At 48.5% G+C, this 20,764-nt stretch overlaps 1 protein-coding gene and 1 non-coding gene across 2 annotated transcripts in view; one reads left to right on the forward strand and one right to left on the reverse strand.

Annotated features, from left to right (window-relative positions):
• The window catches only part of SPINT2 (serine peptidase inhibitor, Kunitz type 2), a 31,284-nt gene extending 13,705 nt beyond the window's left edge, over positions 1–17,579 (reverse strand). The window contains exon 1 of the mRNA XM_012436291.2: positions 17,147–17,579. Coding sequence (XP_012291714.2) covers positions 17,147–17,252 — 106 coding nt within the window. The 5' untranslated portion in view covers positions 17,253–17,579. The remainder of the gene's footprint in view (positions 1–17,146) is intronic.
• Positions 8,117–8,249, forward strand: LOC135276868 (small nucleolar RNA SNORA41). The gene has a single exon (XR_010344422.1). It is a non-coding gene; the product is annotated as a small nucleolar RNA SNORA41 (small nucleolar RNA).
• Positions 17,580–20,764: the final 3,185 nt, after the last annotated feature.

Here is a 20,764-nt window from a genome sequence, read left to right on the forward strand (position 1 = left end):
TTAGAACAGTATTGGGAAGCGATCGTGAAAAACATGACTCAAGTGCTATTTTGTATGCTCACAAATACTAGGGCAAAATTAAGTACATTCTGTATGTTTCCAAAACACAGACGGACAAACAGGAAAATGCTGAAAGGAACCAAATTTGGATGAACTCTTAAGCTTCAGAATATCTAAGTAAAAGTAGAATTCCTGCCTTTAGGGAAGAGTAACTTTCTTTTGGAAAAGCATCAGAAATGGCTAAAGGCACACATCATCTGAAATATGAACCTCACTTAGAAAATCCTGGCAGGTATTCTCAACAGCTATTGTAAAATTGCAAAACAAACTGATCTTTGTGAATGATGTCTTGAAAAACAGGTTTATCTGGTTCTGAAGTCACTAGAGCTTTAACCAAGACAATCAGCCGGTGACTAAGACAACAATCTACAGTCGGCTGGATAGATCTGCTGTCACCCTCTAAGAAGGACATTACAGAATTCTGGGGGGTCCCAAGTACTACCAATCTAATCTAATTTTACAGATTTTAAAAGACAGTACTGGGCCTGTGGCTCACACCTGTAACCCCAGCACTTTGGGAGGCCAAGACAGGCCAATTCCTTGAACTCAAAATACAAAAAAATGAGTGGGGTGTGGTGGTGTGCACTTGTGGTCCCAGCTACTTGAGAGGCTGAGGTGGGAGGATCACCTGTGCCAGGAGGCAGAGGATGCAGTAAGCTGAGATTGCACCACTGCACTCAGGCCTAGGTAACAGAGTGAGACCCTGTCTCAAAAAAAAAAAAAAAAGACAGATGAGATGGTACCGTAATCATTTTCCAAAAATGCATAATTGCAGCTGTCTCTACATTGCAAAGTAAGTACTTTAATGAAGTATTTCAAATATGCTGAGGAGTACAGAAAATACCCCATGTCTAGTATGTCCACATCTCAATGTCATCAAATTTTAACATTTTTCAAGGAGTAAAATATATATGAATAGGCTGGGTGGGTGGATCACTTGAGGTCAGGAGTTCGAGAGCAGCCTGGGAAAAATGGTGAAACCCCATCTCTACTAAAAATACAAAAACAAAATTAGCTGGGCGTGGTGGCAGGCACCTGTAGTCCCAGCTACTCAGGAGGCTGTGGCAGAAGAATCGCTTGAACCCGGGAGGTGGAGGCTGCAGTGAGCTCAGATCGCACTACTGCACTCTAGCCTGAATGACAAAGCAAGACTCTGTTCTCCAAAAATAAATAAATAAAACATGGCTAGAGCAGAAACCCTTTGCATACCCCTCATTCCGTCACATTTGCTCTGCCTCCGCCAAATTAACCTCCCACCACCTTGAACTTGGGGTTTTCTTTTATTCATGTTTTTATATTCATTAAAACAAGCAAAATAACATTCCTAGGGTTCTAGTTATTGACACACTCCCATGAGTGCTATGAGCTGAGGCACCAGAGCTTCTTGCCTCACCACATGCAGGACAGGAAAGCCCAAAGCCACTCCTGAAATGCTTCTCCTCCTCCTGCTCCCACCCATGCTTTTCTAGAACAAGGGTCTGCAAATGTTTTACATAAGAGGCCAAATGGAAAACAGAGGCAGCAATTGTCCTGCCCATCAGTGTATGATCACACAAAGCAATCTCATAATCAGTGGGAAAAATGATAAAAATTTTTGTCACTGGGCGAGGTGGCTCACGCCTGTAATCCCAGCACTTTGGGAGGCTAAGGCGGGTGGATCACAAGGTCAGGAGTTCGAGACCAGCGTGGCCAACATAGTGAAACCCCATCTCTACTAAAAGTATAAAAATTAGCCAGGCATTGTGGCATGCACCTGTAGTCTCAGCCTACTAGGGAGGCTGAGGCAGGAAAATTGCTTGAACCCAGGAGGCGAGGTTGTGGTAAGTCGAGATCACACCACCGCACTCCAGCCTGGGCAACAGAGCAAGACTCTGTCTCAAAAATAAGAAAAATGAAAAATTTTGTCAAACTAGGCATGGCAGCTCATATCTATAATCCCAGCACTTTGGGAGGCCAAGGAAGGAGGATCATTTGAGGTCACAAGTTTAAGACCAGCCCTGGGCAACATAGTGAGACCCTGTTTCTACAAAAAATAAAAATAATTTTTTTTGGCCAGGCGCAGTGGCTCACACCTGTGGTCAGGATTTCAAGACCAGCCTGAGTAACATGGTGAAACCCATCTCTACTAAAAATACAAAAATTAGCTAGGTGTGTTGGTGCACTCCTATAATCCCAGCTACTCAGGAGGCTGAGGCAGGAGAATCCCTTGAACCGGGGAGGCGGAGGTTGTAGTGAGCTGAGATAATGCCGTTTGAGACAGGGTCTTGCTCTGTCACCCAAGCTAGAGTGCAGTGGTGTGATCTTGGCTCACTACAACCTCTGCCTCCCGGGTTTAAGCAATTCTCTGGCCTCAGCCTCCCAAGTAGCTGGGATTACAGGTGCCCACAACCACCCCCGGCTAATTTTTGTATTTTTAAGTAGAGATGGGGTTTCACTATGTTGGCCAGGCTGGTCTCGAACTCCTGACCTCATGATCCATCCACCTCAGCCTTCCAAAGTGCTGGGGTTACAGGTGTGAGCCACTGCACCCCGCCTGCAAAAAAATTTCTAAGGGGAGTTGGAATCGTGCTTGTGGTCTTCTCACCATATAACTTATGACACAATGCAAGCATCACTTCTATGCCTTTTCTAGCAATTATCAAACACTTTTCTAGATCTGGATCAGCTTCCAGCGTTTTATCCTTTGCTCTTTCAATGTCATAGAATTGCTTTGAGAGCTGCTTCACAGAAGAGGCTTTGCCAGTGTTGCTTCCTCTGGGCCACCATCCAGAAAGTCACAACTGCAGCCCTCATTTCTGTGGACAAGAAGCTCCCCGGGCTGCAGATCCAGAGTCTCTCCAATGGCACAGGGAAGGGCAGCACCTCCCGCGAGCTGGTCTACCACTCCATTTTATGTTTTGTTTTGTTTTCCCCGTCTCACTCTGTAACCCAGACTGGAGTGCAATGGCACGATCTCGGATCACTGCAACCTCTGCCTCCCGGGTTCAAGCAATTCTCCTGCCTCAGCCTCCCCAGTAGCTAGGACTACAGGAGTGCAGCACGACACCTGGCTAATTTTTGTATTTTTTTTTTTTTTTTTTGAGATAGAGTCTTATTCTGTCGCCCAGGCAGGAGTGCAGTGGCACGATCTTGGCTCACTGCAACCTCCGCTCCCCCAGGTTCAAGCGATTCTCCTGCCTCAGCCTCCTGAGTAGCTGGGATTACACGTGCCTGCCACCATGCTCATTTTAGTGTTTTGTTTTTGTTTTTAGTAGAGACAAGGTTTCACCATCTTGGCCAGGCTGGTCTTGAACTCCTGACCTTGTGATCCACCCTCCTCAGCCTCCCAAAGCACTGGAATTACAGGCGTGAGTCACCTTAGCCAAAAACACTGCAGCACACCTTTCCTAAAAACAACTCACATCACTAAAAACAACTCTCCTCTTTTCATTAAAGCCACTTGGAATTCTAGGGATAGTAGCCAAGGAGAAATTATTTGCTACAAAAATCCCCAGACATTTGAAGATCATATTTTACACAGAAAAGTAGGATAGACTACAGGCCACTCCTCCATATCAAAAAGCAAAGAAAGCTCTGAAGAGTCATCTAATCCAAGAGTTTCAAAGAACAGGGGCAACTCTTACTAGATCCACAAAAGGCCTGGTGTTCACAGACCTTCAACAGCTGAAAATTCACCATCAAGACATTTTGTTTGTGCTGGCACACGAGACATCCACACAAGGGAATACTCAGAACTATTTAAATATACAAATACAGTCAGCTGATTAGCAATGATAAAATAATGAAATACATGAATGTGTATGTGCCAGGAGAGAAAAATGACTAAGATGGAAAAAAGGGAAAAGAATGGTTAATATACTGATTCGGATACATGCATTAATCTACCTTTAGAGAAAGGTACTAGAGGAAGGAAGGAAACTTTTACATTGCTTTTCATTTTTCTTTTTTTTTTTTGAGACAAAGTTTTTTTTTTTTTTTTTTTTGAGACGGAGTTTCGCTCTTGTTACCCAGGCTGGAGTGCAATGGCGCGATCTCGGCTCACCGCAACCTCCGCCTCCTGGGTTCAGGCAATTCTCCTGCCTCAGCCTCCTGAGTAGCTGGGATTACAGGCACGCGCCACCATGCCCAGCTAATTTTTTTTTGTATTAGTAGAGACAGGGTTTCCCCATGTTGACCAGGATGGTCTCGATCTCTTGACCTCGTGATCCACCCGCCTCGGCCTCCCAAAGTGCTGGGATTACAGGCGTGAGCCACCGCGCCCGGCCGTGAGACAAAGTTTTTTGCTCTTGTTGCCCAGGCTGGAGTGCAATGCCACAATCTCAGCTCATGGCAACCTCTGCCTCTAGAGTTCAAGAGATTCTCCTGCTTCCGCCTCCCAAGTAGCTGGGATTACAGGCATGTGCCACCATACCTATTTTTTTTTTTTTTTTTGTATTTAGTAGAGACAGGGTCTCACCATGTTGGTCAAGCTGGTCTTGAACTCCTGACTTCAGGCAATCTACCCGCCACGGCCTCCCAAAGTGCTGGGATTACAAGCATGAGCCACTGTACCTGGCCGAAATTATTTTATTTATTTTTATTTTTGAGACAGAGTCTTGCTCTATTGCCCAGGCTGGAGTACAGTGTTGCAATCTCGGCTCACTGCAACCTCCACCTCCCGGGTTCAAGCAATTCTCCTGGCTCAGCCTCTCATGTAGCTGGGACTACAAGCACCCGCCACAATGCATGGCTAATTTTTTTTGGCATTTTTTAGTAGAGACAGGGTTTCACCATGTTGGTCAAGCTGGTCTTGAACTTCTGACCTCATGATCCTCCCACCTCGGCCTCCCAAAGTGCTGGGATTACAGACGTTAGCCACCCAGCCCAAAATTATTTTTTTAGAGCAGGTCTAGGTTTGCAACAAAATTAAGAGAACAGTACAGAGATTTTCTATATCCTCACTGCCCTGACACAGGAAGAACACTTCTTCTTTTCCATCTGCATCACTTAGAACAGTTTCGGTTTTTTTTTGTTTTTTTTTTTGAGACGGAGTTTCGCTCTTGTTGCCCAGGCTAAAGTGCAATGGCGCAGTCTTGGCTCACTGCCACTTCTGCCTCCCTGGTTCAAGCGATTCTCCTGCCTCAGCCTCCCAAGTAGCTGGGATTACAGGCACGTGCCACCATGCCTGGCTAAGTTTTTGTATTTTTGGTACAGATGGGATTTCATCATGTTGGTCAGGCTGGTCTCAAATTCCTGACCTCAGGTGAGCCACCTGGCTAAGCCTCCCAAAGTGTTGGGATTACAAGTGTGAGCCACAGTGTCTGGCCTAGTTTCAGTATTCTAATATTGTGAATGCATTATTGTTATTTTCTTTAAGGGTCAACAGTGGTTTTATCTGGGTACTAAAATATGGTCCTTCGTGTTGGCTTAAATTTTTCAGTTAAAAAACTTAGGCAGGGCTTGGTGCCTCACACCTGTAATCCCAGCACTTCCGAGAGGCTGAAGTGGGACGATGGCTTGAAGCTAGGAGTTTGAGACCAGCCGGGGCAACCCAGTGAAACTTCATCTCTACAAAAAATTTTTTAAAAAATTAGCTGGACATGGTGGCATGTATCAGTAGTGCCAGCTACTAAGGGGGGGCTAAGGTGGAAGGATCGCTTGAGCCTAGGAGGTGGAGGCTGCAGTAAGCCATGATCGTGCCACTGTACTCCAGCCTGGGCAACAAAGCAAGACCCTATCTCAAACAATAACAAAAAAGGGCCCGGCATGGTGATGTACCCCTGTAATCCCAGCACTTGGGGCGGTCAAGATGGGTGGACTGCTTGAGCCCCAGATACAATGGAAGGAGGTATTCTCAATGGCTACCCTGGGACATAATAGTAGCATGAATTGGAATTGTCCAGAGTAAACTGGGCCCACTGACTGGAGATATAGTTCTTGCCCTCCAGGGTTTTGCAATTAAGCTGGAGCCACAAAACTCACATGAAGAGAGAAAAATTACAGAAGGTATAAGATTATAATCACACCCTCAATTCAAAGGGCTTTAAGCCATACAAGGTGCAAAGGAAATGACCAAATAAATGCTTTGGTATAGGGGAGTGACGCAATAAGCAAGAGTCACTTGTAAAGTGTGTAGGGCAGATTAGAGGAAAGAGCCTGCAACCTGAGCTGTTCCAGCGAAGGACCTGTGAGCACATAAATCCCTGGCTGCTTCGCACAAGCCAGTTGTGCTACCTGGGGTGGCTTTCCTCTGTGCTTTTTTCCTCCTTCATAACAGGTAACAATAACACATGCAATAAACAATGAATAAACCCCATGTTCTGTAATTCAGTAAGCCCCATATTCTCTGATTCAGGTATGACTAATTTTAAAAATCATGCAGATTTTTTACCAGGCACAGTGGCTCACACCTGTAATCCCAGCTACTCAGGAGGCTGATATGGGAGGACTGCTTGAGCCTTGGTGTTCAAGGCTGCAGTGAGCTATGGATGCATCCCTGCAATTCAGCTTGGGCAACAGAGTGAGAGATAACGCCCATCTCTTAAAAAAAATTAATTAAGTTAAAAATTTTTTTTTTTTTTTTTTTTTTTTTTTTTTTTTTTTTTTTTGAGACGGAGTTTCGCTCTCGTTACCCAGGCTGGAGTGCAATGGCGCGATCTCGGCTCACCGCAACCTCCGCCTCCTGGGTTCAGGCAATTCTCCTGCCTCAGCTTCCTGAGTAGCTGGGATTACAGGCACGCGCCACCATGCCCAGCTAATTTTTTTTGTATTAGTAGAGACGGGGTTTCACAATGTTGACCAGGATGGTCTCGATCTCTTGACCTCGTGATCCACCCGCCTCGGCCTCCCAAAGTGCTGGGATTACAGGCTTGAGCCACCGCGCCCGGCAAAAAAATTTTTTTTAATCATGCAGATTTTAGAGGCTTAGGAAGATAAGGCAAAGCTCTGATTATGAAGCCATCATGTCCCTTTGGGTTAAGGTGAAAGACTGGGAATGTTAGCCAGACAACTATCTTGAGGACATTATAAATAGACCTCAGCCCAAGCAGGAGTGAAGGTGTGTCTGCACATGATTTATGCCTGCTCTGGAGCTAGTTAGAATAAAATGTTTCTGGCAAGTTTGTTAACAGAGTCCCCTTTTCTGACCTCTCTCTCCAGCCCCAGTTTCCTGCTGTGGAATGTACCATTAATTTTGAGGCTATCTTGCCAATTGCTTGTCTGGGAAATGGCATTTGCTCACTGTAACTTCAATTGACTTCTGAATAATAAAGCGCCAAGACTCAGTCGGCTTTCCCTCCACAGGCCCCATGGAGATCAAGTTCATGTGCTTGCAGATTCATTTCATGAAAGCAATGCAAACGGGAAGTTTTTCTCTGACGCACAGTACCAACATACAAGTGCTGTGGTCTGGGTGCGATGGCTCATGCCTGTAATCCTAGCACTTTGGGAGGCCGAGGCAGTCGGATAGCCTGAGTTCAAGACCATCCTGGGCAACATGGTGAAAACCCCGTCTCTACTAAAATAAAAAAAATTAGCCAGGCATGGCAGTGTGCACCTGAGGCAGGAGAACTGCTTGAACCTGGGAGGCAAAGGTTGCAGTGAGCCAAGATCGCACCACTGCACTCCAGCCTGAGCAACAGAGCAAGACTATCTACAAAGAAAAAAAAAAAAAAAAAGAGCCGTGTGTGATGACTCACACCTGTATTCCCAGCACTTTAGGAGGCTGAGGTGGGTGGATCACTTGAGGTCAGGAGTTCAAGACCAGCCTGGCCAACATAGTGAAACTCTGTCTCTACTAAAAATTAAAAAAAAAAAAAAAAAAAATTAGCTGGGCGTGGTGGCATGCCCCTCTAATCCCAGCTACTTGGGAGGCTAAGGCAGGAGAATCGCTTGAAACTGGGAGGCAGAGGTTGCAGTGAGCCACTGCACTCCAGCCTGGGCAACAGAGCGAGACTCCATCTCAAAAAAAAGCAAAAACAAAAGAGTGTTATGAAGATTAAAGGAGTTTTTAATCCATTATAAGTGCTTAAAACAGTATTTGGCATAAAAGTTTTGTTTTTGTTTTTGAGACAGGGTCTTCCACAGCTACTGGTCTGCAGCTGTTCTTACGGTAGCAGTTGTGGCATTCCTCTGTGGGAAAGAAACTGTTAACACAATTAAACACTTCTTTCTTAGCAAAACAGAAAGTGGGTATTGTGTGACAGACACAAGAGAGAAAAAAAAAGAGAGAGAGAAAAAAGAGACAGGGTCTTGCCCAGTCGCCCAGGCTAGATTACAGTGGTATAATCTTGACTCACAGCAGCCTCCACCTGTGCTCAAGTGATCCTCCCACCTCAGCCTCCAAGTAGCTGGCACTACAGGCGTGTGCCACCATAACTGGCTAATCTTTGTATTTTTTGTAGAGACAAGGTTTCACCATGTTGCCCAGGCTGGTCTCAAACTCCTGGGCTCAAATGATCCGCCTGCCTCAGCCTCCCGAAGTGCTAGGATTACAGGCATGAGCCACAGAGCCCGGCCTATGATTATATTTTTTACGAAGAAGACAGGACTAATAAAATAGAGACAGTCAGAATAAAGATAAACAGAATGACACATTTCACTAGTAAGTCCAACCAGAGAGGAAAAGGAGGAAGAGCATACAGAGAAGGTCAGAAGTACAACCTCAAGCCAAACCAATGATTTTTTTTTCTTTTTTCATGGGAATCATCAAACCATAAAAACCAATGATTTCTTATCTTCACCTAGAGGAAGACAATGGCAAACCACCACAAGGATCAAAGTCCTATAGGGCTACAAGATCAGCATATGCTGGGCTGGGAGGCAGAAAGCCAGAGGGAGGGACTGGTGGAAAAAAGAAACACCAAAATAAATGAACCAACACAAACCCACCGTGCTTTCCATACCCACTTGCACTTCAAGTATCTTTTCACCAAGGAATGAATGAGAGCATCTTAAAAAGAGGTACTGAGGCCAGGCACAGTGGCCTGTAATCCCAGCACGCTGGGAGGCCAAGGCAGATCACCTGAAGTCAGGAGTTGGAGAAAAGAGGTACTGAATGACAGGAGGTACTGAACCTTATTTCAATTCTACCAAGCCAAATTCCAAAGGTGGTATTTATTGTGCAATCAGCCTCATTTATTTATTTATTTATTTAGAGACGAAGTCTCACTCTGTCACCCAGGCTGGAGTGCAGTGGCATGATCTTGGCTCACTGCCACCTCAAACGCCCTGGATTCAAGTAATTCTCCTGCCTCAGCCTCCTAACTGTGATTACAAGTGCCTGCCACCGCGCCCAGCTAATTTTTGTATTTTTAATAGAGATGGGGTTTTCACTATCTTGGCCAGGCTGGTCTTGAACTCCTGACCTCCTGATCCACCCACCTTGGTCTCCCAAAGAGCTGGTATTACAAGTGTGAGCCACCACACCCGGCCAATCAGCCTTATTTTAAGGTGATCTATAAATCTACCTACTTTGGTTAGCTGGCTAGGTTCTACATATTTGAGTGCTTCTGTTTCCAGTACAGAGAGCTACCAACTAACCATATTCTGTAGGGTTGGGTGTCTGGAATTTTTCATTATTGAGACAAGTAATTCACAACCTTTCAAAAAACAACCCAGGTATTTATGAGGAAAGAACATTTACAATTACAAATCCAACTTAAGTTACAAGGCTCATAAAATCTTGGTGTTTCAGATATAAAATCTTGGCATTTTCTATATAAAATATTTAGATATCAAAGTTTACATTTCAGGCCGGGAACTGTGGCTCGCGCCTGTAATCCCAGCACTTTGGGAAGCCAAGGCGGGTGCATCACCCAAGATCAGGAGTTCAAGATCACCCAGGCCAACAAGGTAAAACCTTCGTCTCTAATGAAAATACAAAAACAAAGAGCCGGGTGTGGTGGCACAATCCCAGTTACTCAGGAGGCTGAGGCAGGAGAATCGCTTGAACCTGGGAGGTGGAGGTTGCATTGAGCTGAAATTGCACCACTGCACTCCAGAGCCTGGGCGACAGAGCAAGACTCTATCTCAAAAAAAAAAAAAAAAAAAAAAATCACATTTCACAAACTATCAGCACAATGCAAGCCATCTCTATTTTTGCCTGCTGTCACTCCAAATTCAGCTCTGAAACAGGACTATTAAGTCTACCCTCACCTCAATCCAAAACAAGAGCCCAGGCAGCCCGTCTGATTAACAGGGAAGGAAACAAGCAGTTTCAAAGTCTTCCAAGGACCCATCCACTGTTAATTCACACTCAGGCATCCTTCACCTTCTGCAAATCATGGACCATTTTCAGACTGAGGAAAGCTCTCAGACCCTCACTCTAGAGTGGCATTTCTCAGCCTTTTTTCATTACTACCATCCCTGCAAGGAGACTTTTGGACATGTTTTTCCTAATTGCCCATGAAGTTTTAATACCACAGACATACTAGATATATCTACTCATGTAGAGCAGCCCTTCAAAAGGTCACAAGCTATTGTAGTATCCTTTTTTCCTCCACCCCTTCAAGAACACGCCATAGACTCTAAATGACAGTCCCTGGGATACAAACTATCACATACAAAATTTTTTTGAGATAGGGTCTCACTCTGTTGCCCAGGCTGGAGTGCAATGGCATGATCTCAGCTCACTGCAACCTCCACCTCCTGGGCTCAAGCAATTCTCCCACCTCATCCTCCCATGTAGCTGGGATTACAGGCTGATTAGTTTTTTGTATTTTTGGTTTCACCACGTTGAAACTCCTGAGCTCAAGCAATCCACTTGCCTCAGTCTCCCAAAGCATTGGGATCAAAGGCGTGAGCCACTGTGCCCAGCAATAGCACATAAAATTTAAGGACTTCAGATTAAGGGACTTCTGAAGCCATGGACCCTGGGCCCAGTCAGGAATCACTGTGAGCTCCATCTTCCAACAGGTGTGTGTAAAACATGTGAATTTCTGCCCTAATTTCTAAAATGGCTTCTAATTATTAAAAGCACTTCAAAGTAACTAAACTCTAGCTCATACTTCATCATGCCAAGGAAAATAAAAATAAAAGTAAATAAACTCCAAAGTTCCTGGGCCTCAGCATCAACATCAGCACTTCTTTTCAGGGACTGTTCAGAAAGATGTTGCCAGAAACAACCCGTGAAATGACACTTGTAAGAAGGATCTTGTGAGACATCAGAACCCACACTCTAACGGCCACATTAGCACGTCCAGTGGGCCAAGGCCTCCTGAGGTGAATGAAGCCACGTCAGCATTACTCCTGCTGGGCTGTCTCCTGCCTCACATGAGCCACGGGCTTATCATCCCTCATTCAGCCTCCCCCGTCAGCCTCCAGACACAGCAAACAGAAGCTCTGCATGTGTACTGCAAATGGCTGGTGACGGGTAAAATGAGCAAAAGGCTGGGAAGCAGGGTGAAAGAGGAGAACTGTGCTTTCTCCATCGCAGGCTGAGCTCTCAAATACTGACCAGGGCAATGCAGTATTTCTGGTGGAAAGGGGTCACTCTCCCACAGACATCTAAAGGCAAGACCCTCAACCTTCTTTAGGAACCAAATTTTCCTTTATTTTTTTTGAGACAGAGTCTCACTCTTGTTGCTCAGGCTGGAGTGCAACGGTGCAATCGCGGCTCACTGCAATCTCCACCTCCTGGGTTCAAGCAATTCTCCTGCCTCAGCCTCCCGAGTAGCTGGGACTACAGGCACGCACCACCACGTCTGGCCAATTTTTGTATTTTTAGTAGAGCAGGGTTACTCCACGTTGGTCAGGTTGGTCTCGAACGCTCGACCTCAGGTAAGCCACTCGCCTCGGCCTCCCAAAGTGCTGGGATTGCAGGCATGAGCCACTGTGCCTGGCCAGGAACCCCATTTTTAGTGCTAAGTACACCAACCCTGACACTCACCACCAGACATACACTCGATGTGTTCATTTATTGTACTGTCTTCCTCTTATTATGACACGCCCGCCATGGATGGGGGAGGGGTCTGTTTTGTTCAGTGCTCTATTCTGAGAGCTAGAAACGGTGCCTGGCAATTGGTGGGTGCTCAATAAACATCTGCTGACTGTATCAGTGAATAAGATTTCAAACTACCCTGGAACCAAACTGCCTTGCCTGCAAGCAGGACAAGCTCCCTTTCTACGGAGGGTTAAGAATAATGTGAGACGCTGCTTTAGAGAATTCCCAGCTGAAGGCCAACACCAGCTTTACTTCAGCTCTTCTGTCATCTTATCTCTGACCACCAGCGTCACAACTATGGGGGTGAGGAGGAAAGGAAAGAAAGGGTGGCAACTAATAACATGTTTATGGAGTGTGCTGGAAAGCTAACCTATTAGTTAAGGTTCTGGAGACATTGTAATTAACCCAAGAGGTCCATGGATTTCAAAAATCACTTGAAAATGCAAGAGAGGGCCAGGCGTGGTGGCTCACACCTAATCCCAGAACTTTAGGAGACCAAAGCAGGCGGATCACGAGGTCAGGAGGAGACCAGCCTGACCAACATGGTGAAACCCTGCCTCTACTAAAAATACAAAAATTAGTTGGGCGTGGTGGCACACATCTGTAGTCCCAGTTACTCGGGAGGCTGAGGCTGGAGAATCGCTTGAACCCGGGAGGCAGAGGTTGCAGTGAGCCGAGATCGTGCCACTGCACTCCAGCCTGGGCAACAGAGCAGACGTCTCAAAAAAAAAAAGAAAGTGCAGGAGAGGTTCTCAAGTGAGTGTTGCCCTACTTGCCTCCAGTGGAAATTCCCAAGAAGAATCAACAAAGGACCCTGAGCCAAGTAACCATTAACACAGGTTCTGATGCCCAGGGCCAGGCACAAAGTTACTAGCAGCACGAACTACACTTAACTGACCACTCCTAAAGGACCTTTTCAGTTTCTATTCTGAGGAGGAAATACATTATCTGGCCTTGTGTTGATCAACGTTATACATTTCAGGACCCTCCAAATACCAGGATTTACCACGTGGGTGGGAAAAGGAAAAAAAATCATGTTTATTTGCGGCTACCTGATAAAAGGATTTCCCCTAACAGCCATAACACGCACACACATGCATATACACATTCTCTCTCTCTCTCTCTCTCTCTCTCTCTCTCTCTCTCTCTCTCTCTCTCTCTCTCTCTCTCTCTCTTTCACTGTAATGTGCAATTTATAAAGAACTGTTAGGTATTGCCTACCTTTTACTAAATGGAGCATACTTTTAAGGTAGGGGTCACAAGCCAAAGGCCTACAGAGATAGAGGGCAGGCAGCAGCTGAGACGAGGCCGGCTGAGTGAGTATCTACAGGCTGGGGAGTGGTATATGTCCTGCCTGAAAGAGGCACTCAGCTCCAGCCCGGGACTGCTGGGCAGGAAAACAGGCCTGTGTTCTGGTCCCATTCCATTACATCTTCATGTCTTTCAGACAAAGCCAAAACCTACATTTTTTTTTTCTTTTACTTTTTTAGAGACGAGGTTTCTCCATGTTAGTCAGGCTGGTCTTGAACTCCCAACCTCAGGTGATCCGCCCGCCTCAGCCTCCCAAAGTGCTGGGATTACAGGCGTGAGCCACCGTGCCCAGCCGCAAAACCTCCCAATTCTGGAGAATGTACAAGTCACATAAAAGCTGTGTGAAGCTTCCTGGGAGTGGCCAGTTTATAATCTCTGCGTGCTTTCCACTGCAGACTGTAACTGTCCCTATCGCTAGACCGGGGAGCTTTCTCACCTGACACAAGCTCAGCTTCCCCCCCACCTCTGTCTGCAGAGATTGGAGTCAGGACACTCTTTGCTGGGCCGTGTGCGGCCGTCCACCTGTCCCTTCCCACCTGCCCTCACTACTCAGAGCCCCATCAACACATCAATCATAGACCACATGATGCTAAACACAAGAAGCCCTGACCCGAGTGAACCCTCACTCTCACAGGGTGGCAGTGGGGCCTCCTTTGTCCTCATCTCCCCTCCCCCAACTCCTGGGCCCTTTGGTGGTACTCAGGACTGGTCTTCAGCCAATCTTCTATGTCTTCAATCTCTCCTCTGAACATTGCTGCCACCCTCTTACTTAACTGGAATCTCCCCTGAGGACACCTCCTGGGGCCCTTCCAAGTGGGGAAGTCTCCTTGCTTCTGGGAGCTGCTTCTGGACTGTTTCTCTCTCCAGCCTCCCCAAAACCCCCAGCTGGGAAACTCTCATTATCAGAGTAAATCATTCACTACCCCGCCTCGTACATTATCTGCCAACCCAGACAACTATTCCTTTCTTCCTAACTTTAACTCCCGGCCTGCCACCTCTCCGGCTGCTCTTATCATTCTTGGAGATTTCTACATCCAGGTAGATGGTCCTCTGGCCTTTTGGTCCCAAGACCTCCAGCTGATCTCAACCCACCCTCACCGCTCTCCCTCTCAGGGTCACATCTAGACCTACCTCAGTAACTGCCACCTCTTCAGAACCTCCCTCTCATGCATCTCACTCACTACCCACCGCATCCTGTCTGCTCCATTCCCTTCAGGACCTCAACTCCAACAATCTACTGGCCCTACCACCTCGGCCCTCTGCCCCCTCAGGTCTCCACACAGAACAAATTCCTTGACCTACCCCCATCCTCACTCCCTCACACATTCTCTGCTCCCTCCTTCCTCACCACCACACTCAACTGGCAGCACGGAGCTGCAGGAGGAAGCAATCAGGAGGGAGGGAGAAAAAAAAAATCAAACTGCCTCCTGCCTCAGATTAAGCTGTTCAAGCTTTCAAACAAACAGAACTTGTGATAAGTGAGGGCATGAGTTCACCCAGTCAGACACTAGTACTTCTGAAAGGTCAGTAGGTCCAGCCGGTGGCAGCAGTCAGGGAGGCCACTCTGAACAGAGAAGGCCTCTGCAGTGAGACCTGGCTTTGTCAATTACTACTGTCAAGTGACCTCGGACAAAGCGCATAACTTCACCACCGCACCCGGCTGTTTTAAAGGTTAAAGGGCACATCCAAGCTCAGAGTAAGCACCAGAGGTAGCAAGAGGCCAGGTAACTGGAAGGTATATCCTAACATAATTACTTCACCTGAAAAAGTCCAGCAGGGCTGTGCTGCCAAAATTCTGGTTCTGATTGCAAGAATGGTCAACGTCTGCATTCCTGACTCCCAGTCACCTACAGCCCAGCCTCTCCCCACCAATTCAATTTTTCCTTCTGCCTGGGAAATTAACCTTCATAGGGAAATTAACCACTCCCCAGAAGTTACTACAGGTGATGACTTGGTGCCCACATATCCTGCTCTCTTTTTTTTCTCTCTTGAGAAGGAGTCTTGCTCTGTTGCTCAGGTTGGAGTGCAGTGGCATGATCTCAAGCGATTCTCCTGCCTCAGCCTCTAGAATAGCCGGGACTACAGGTGCGCACCACCACAGCCAGCTAATTTTTGGTAGAGATGGGGTTTCACCATGTTGCCTAAGCTGGTCCTGAATTTCTGGCCTCAAGTGATCTGCCTGCCTCAGCCTCCCAAAGTGCTGGGATTACAGGCACGAGCCATCGCGCCCGGCTTTCTTGTTTTCTTTTTTTTTGGCAGGGGACAGAGTTTCACTCTTGGTGCCCAGGCTGGAATGCAGTGGTGCCATCTCGGCTCACTGCAACATCCACGTCCTGGGTTCAAGCATTTCTCCTGCCTCAGCCTCCTGAGTAGCTGGGATTACAGGCGCCCGCCACCACGTCTGGCTACTACTTTGTATTTTTAGTAGAGATGGTGTTTCACCATGTTGGCCAGGGTGGTCTCGAACTCCTGACCTCAGGTGATTCGCCCGTCTTGGCTTCCCAAAGTGAAGGGATTACAGGCATGAGACACCGCGCCCGGCCTTGGCCTTCTGATTTTTAATAGGTCTAGTCCTGAATCCAGACTGCTTTCTCTTCGCATCCGGTACCTTTCTATAAAGCCTTAGGGCACCTGGCTCTGGCCGACCTCTTCCACCTCCCATCATCCTCCAGTCCTCCCCTCCCTCAAGCCTGTTCTATCCAGGCTGGCTCTGTCTTTTCCTTGAACCCAACCCGGCTTGTTCCAGCCTCAAGGCCTTTGTACTCCATTGCCTGTAACTGGACGCTGGTCCCCCAGGTCTCTGTGTGGCTATTGCCTCCTCATTCTTCATGTTAGAGCTCAGATGTCACCCTCCTCAGAGAGACATCCCCTGACCACCTCTGCTAAAGCCGCCCCATCAACTTACGTCACCCTGTTGGTGTACTTCGCTCATTCATTTACTTCTCAGTAACTTAATCTCGTGGCAAGTGCTCTCTAAACGTTCCCTAGCTCTGCCTCTCCCACTGGAATACTAGCTCTGTGAATGCAGGAACCCAGCTCGTCTGAGTTAACTGTTACCACCGGCGCCAGTGCCTGGCACGTAGCAGGGCCTCAGTAAGTTTTGCTGAATCAACGAATTCTTCTTTCAAGAGAGCTCTTTTCAAAACCCGCTGGTGCTTGTCAGAGGCAGTTAAGGTTATAACAACACTTGTTCAAAGAGACCTTTCAGGCCACATTTCCTTCATAGTGTAGAGGTTTAAATCACCTTATCCGCCACCGACTTCTAAGGACCAATTCAAAGAACCCAACCCCAGCTGCTCAGTGCCAACACTCTCTCGCGCCTTAGCAGAGCTGCTTCTTCCCCACACTTGCGTCCTTTCTTCTTCCTCCTCGGGCACCTACTTTACCGCAACTCAACTACAAAAGCTTTGAGGGAGGCTCTTGTTCAGTCTCCAAAGAGGCAGGGGTGAGGGGGGCGTTTCCCCTGAGTCTAAAACGGCCACCAGGTCACCCAATCCAACCCCCACCCTCTCCCCGGGCTTTGGCCATGGAACTTTCCACCGCCAGGAGGAGGCTGGTCTTCAGTTCGTCACCCCCTTCCTGCCACAGGAAGGGTCAATGCCACACCTTCTTGGTCAATACCTTCCTTCACCCGAAGGAAACTCTCCTGACCCTCGCTCCTCCGCCCGTCTCCGCTCTCGAGAGCTTCCAAACCTCGTCTCAAGGCTCAATCTGCCAGGGCTGGCTCCACCACACCCCCTGAACTCCATCAAGTCGCCCCTCGTTTCCTCCCCCGCCAATTCTCCCCGCTCGGATCCCCGTTGGCCCCCTAGCTCCTGCCCCCTGCGACCCGCCTCCAGCCTCCCCGACCCTCACCGTGGATGCCGCGTTCTCCGTCGGCCGCCAGGACCCCGGAGAGGAGCAGCGATGCCAGCAGGACAAGGAGCGCCCGGCCTCGCCTCGGCCCGCACAGCTGCGCCATGGCCCGCTCCGCCGAGACGCTCAGGCGACGCCGCCGAGCGCCAGCCGTTGGGGTCTCGCGATCAGGTGCCGGAAGCCCCTCGCCGCGCACGCGCACTGGAGCGCCTCGCCTTCAGGTGCAGGCGCTCTGGGAGGGTCCGCCAGGTGCCGAAGCCCCCGGAAGCCGCCTTTCCGGACCTTCCGTGAGGAGACACCCGACCTTCTCCGCGCGCGATGCCTGGGTCTGCTCCTCACTCGCGCCTTCGCCGCCTGCGACACTCAACGCCCCTCCGCGCGTTCAGAGCCCCGCCACACCTCCCAACGCGCGGGGGTCGCCAGAGCCAATGGCGGACGCCTGGAAGAGGCTCCCGAAGGTGGCCGAGCAGGCAGGAGGCGGGGCGCACCTGGCGAGGTGGGGCGTGCAGGGCGCAGGCGCAGAGGGCAGGCACCTGCACGGCCGCTCCCACAACCCGGGCGCACCTGGGCCCGCCCCTGGCGCCGGGGAAGAGGCGGGGCTTGCGCGAGCCTCGCCCCCAACAGAGCCTCGCCGGTCCCGCCGCGCGCCCGCTGAGCACCTGCCACCCTGTCCGTGGGCTGGGTGACGACGTCCGAGGAGGGCCTTCGCTCTTGGACTGGCCTCAGGGTGGGAGGTGGGGGAGGCAGACACGGGTTTCTTGGAAGCCTGTGGTTTTTCTGCTGGCCTCGCTTCTGCTTTCCTGTGAATCCCTTCCTGAATTCGGAGTTCACTGCACTGCTGCTCCGGGGCTAAATGCTGGGGATCCAGCGGTGGCCATGCCAGACTGGTCCCTGAGTCACCAAGCAGGACAGCAGAAGCTTCGCGCAAAGTGATGAAAGCTGTGATGGAGGAGAGCCACGCTGAGGGATCAGAGGCTGGGACGCTGGAGGCGCAGGGCATGAAGGGAGTCCAGTCACTTTTACCATCCAGCGTGAGAAAGGGCCAAGGAGGGCTTCCTGGAGGAGGTGATAGGCCCATGTAAAAGTAACAGCCCCGGGCCTTGGCTCCAAGGTTCTCAGGGCAGATAGGGAGACAAATACTTAGCAACGGGCAGCAAAAGACTTGAGAGGAAGGAAGCCCCTGGGGAATACGAGAGGAGACACCTGACCAAGCCTGGGAGTCAAAGAGGGCTTCTTGGAAGAGGAATTATGTGAGCAGACTCTAGAAAGGGGAATTAAGTGGTACAGGCACACGAGTAGAGGATAGCCAACAAGGTAATCCAAATAAATGCATTATTATTGAAAACACTTGCCCGGTGCCGTGGCGCGTGCCTGTAGTCCCAGCTACTCAGGAGGCTGAGGCTGGAGGATCACTTGAGCCCAGGAGCTCCGGGCTGTAGTGCGCTATGCCGATCAGGTGTCCACACTAAGTTCAGCATTAATATGGTGACCTCCCTGGAGCAGGGGACCACCAGGTTGCCTAAGGAGGGGTGAACTGGCCCAGGTTGGAAACCGAGCAGGTCAAAACTCCTGTGCTGATCAGTAGTGGGATTGCACCTGTGAATAGCCACTGCACTCCTTCCTGGGCAACATAGTGAGACCCCATCTCTAAAATAAATAAGACACTTTTATTATTTTTTGTTTGTTTGTTTTTGAGACCAAATTTTGCTCTTGTTGCCCAGGCTGGAGTGCAATGGCACGATCTCGGCTCACTGCAGCCTTGACCTTCTGGGCTTGAGGGATCCTCCCACTTCAGCCTCCCAAGTAGCTGGGACTACAGATGTGAGCCACCACATCCAGCTAATTTTTAAATTTTTTTTATGGAGGTAGGTGTCTTGCTGTTTCCCAGGCTAGTCTCAAACTCCTGGCTTCAAGGGATCCTCCTGTCTCATCCTTCCAAAAGTGTATTACAGGCATGAACCACCACACCTGGCCTGAGAACACTTTAACAGTGCTGTACAGGCTGGCATGGAAAATAGCAGGAGACCCTTTAAACTGGGTGGTGGAGGAAGGGCTCTGGGAGGGGTGGCTTTGATAATGAACTCTGAAGGATGATAAAGGCCAAGGGACAAACATCCCAAGCATCAGGAACAGCAAATGCAGAGGTCTTCAGGCAGGAAAGAGAACAGTGTGTTCAGGAGCCAGGGCCACGCCCACTCTTCAGCCTCCCTCCTAGCATAATAATACATGAAGAGCCTCAACTGAGTTGTCAAAATGGTGTTTACCTTACACAGTGGAAGTTTAAGCTTGCGGTGAGGTCATGGACTCAAGGTGGAGTCTGAATGCGAGGCCAAAGCTGTCTCCCAGCACCTGAATCCCCCACTGCCACTCAGGCCCACCAAACCCAGGCCCGAGCATGAAGACAGAGAAGAATGTGTTGAGCCGTTGAGGCTTGGAAGAAGGCAGAGGCCTCTTCTTTATTTTATTTTATTTAATTTTTTGTTATTTTATTTTCGAGACAGAGTTTCATTCTTGTTGCCCAGGCTAGAGTGCAGTGGCGTGATCTCCACCCACTACAACATCTGTCTCCCGGGTTCAGACAATTCTCCTGCCTCAGCCTCCCGAGGAGCTGGGATTACAGGCATGCACCACCAGGCCCAGCTGATTTTTATATTTTTAGTAGAGACGGCGTTTCTTCATGTTGGTCAGGCTGGTCTCGAACTCCCGACCTCAGATGATCCACCCGCCTTGGTCTCCCAAAGTGTTGGGATTACAGGCATGAGCCACCACGCCTGGCCTCATAATAATTTCAGTAATAGTCATGTAAGAATCATTGTTGTATTTCTTTTTTTGGTCTTTTGGTGGGAGGGAGCCTGCTTTTTAGTTTTAAAACAATTAACAATTGATCAAATAAATTTCTTTTTTTTTTTTTTTTTTTTAAATTTATTTATTTATTTTATTATACTTATTTATTTTTTTTAAAGACGGGGTTTCACCATGTTGGTCAGGCTGGTCTTGAACTCCCAACCTCAGGTGATCCTCCCGCCTTGGCCTCCAAAGTGCTTGGATTACAGGCGTGAGCCACCACCCCCGGCCAAATAAATTTCGATTTTAAAGATACTACTCAAATCCAGTATGAATGAAAATTTGCACTTGCTCGCTGGGTAGGTGGCCCATGCCTATAATCCCAGCACTTCGGGAGGCTTGTAATTCATTTGAGCCCAGGAGTTCAAGACCAGCCTGGACAACATAGCTAAACCCCTTCTCTACCAAAAATAGAAAAAATTGGCTGAGCTTGGTGGCGCATGCCTGTCCTAGCCATTCGGGAGGCTGAGGTGGGAGAATCATTTGAGCCTGGGAGGTGGAGACTGCAGTGAGCTGGATTGTGCCACTGCACTCCAACCTGAGTGACAGAGTATACCCCATCTCAAAAAAAAGAAAATTTACAGCCAGGCACAGTGGCTCACGCCTGTAATCCCAGCACTTTGGGAGATTAAGGCAGGCAGATCACGAGGTCAGGAGATCAAGACTATCCTGGCCAACATGGTGAAACCCCCTCTCTACTAAAAATACAAAAAATTAGTTGGGTGTGATGGCACGTGCCTGTAATCCCAGCTACTCTGGAGGCTGAGGCAAGAG

Source organism: Aotus nancymaae, unplaced genomic scaffold, assembly GCF_030222135.1.
Source record: "Aotus nancymaae isolate 86718 unplaced genomic scaffold, 86718_ANA_hifiasm-v0.15.2.pri h1tg000028l, whole genome shotgun sequence".
In the NCBI taxonomy this organism is placed as follows: Eukaryota; Metazoa; Chordata; class Mammalia; order Primates; family Aotidae; genus Aotus; species Aotus nancymaae.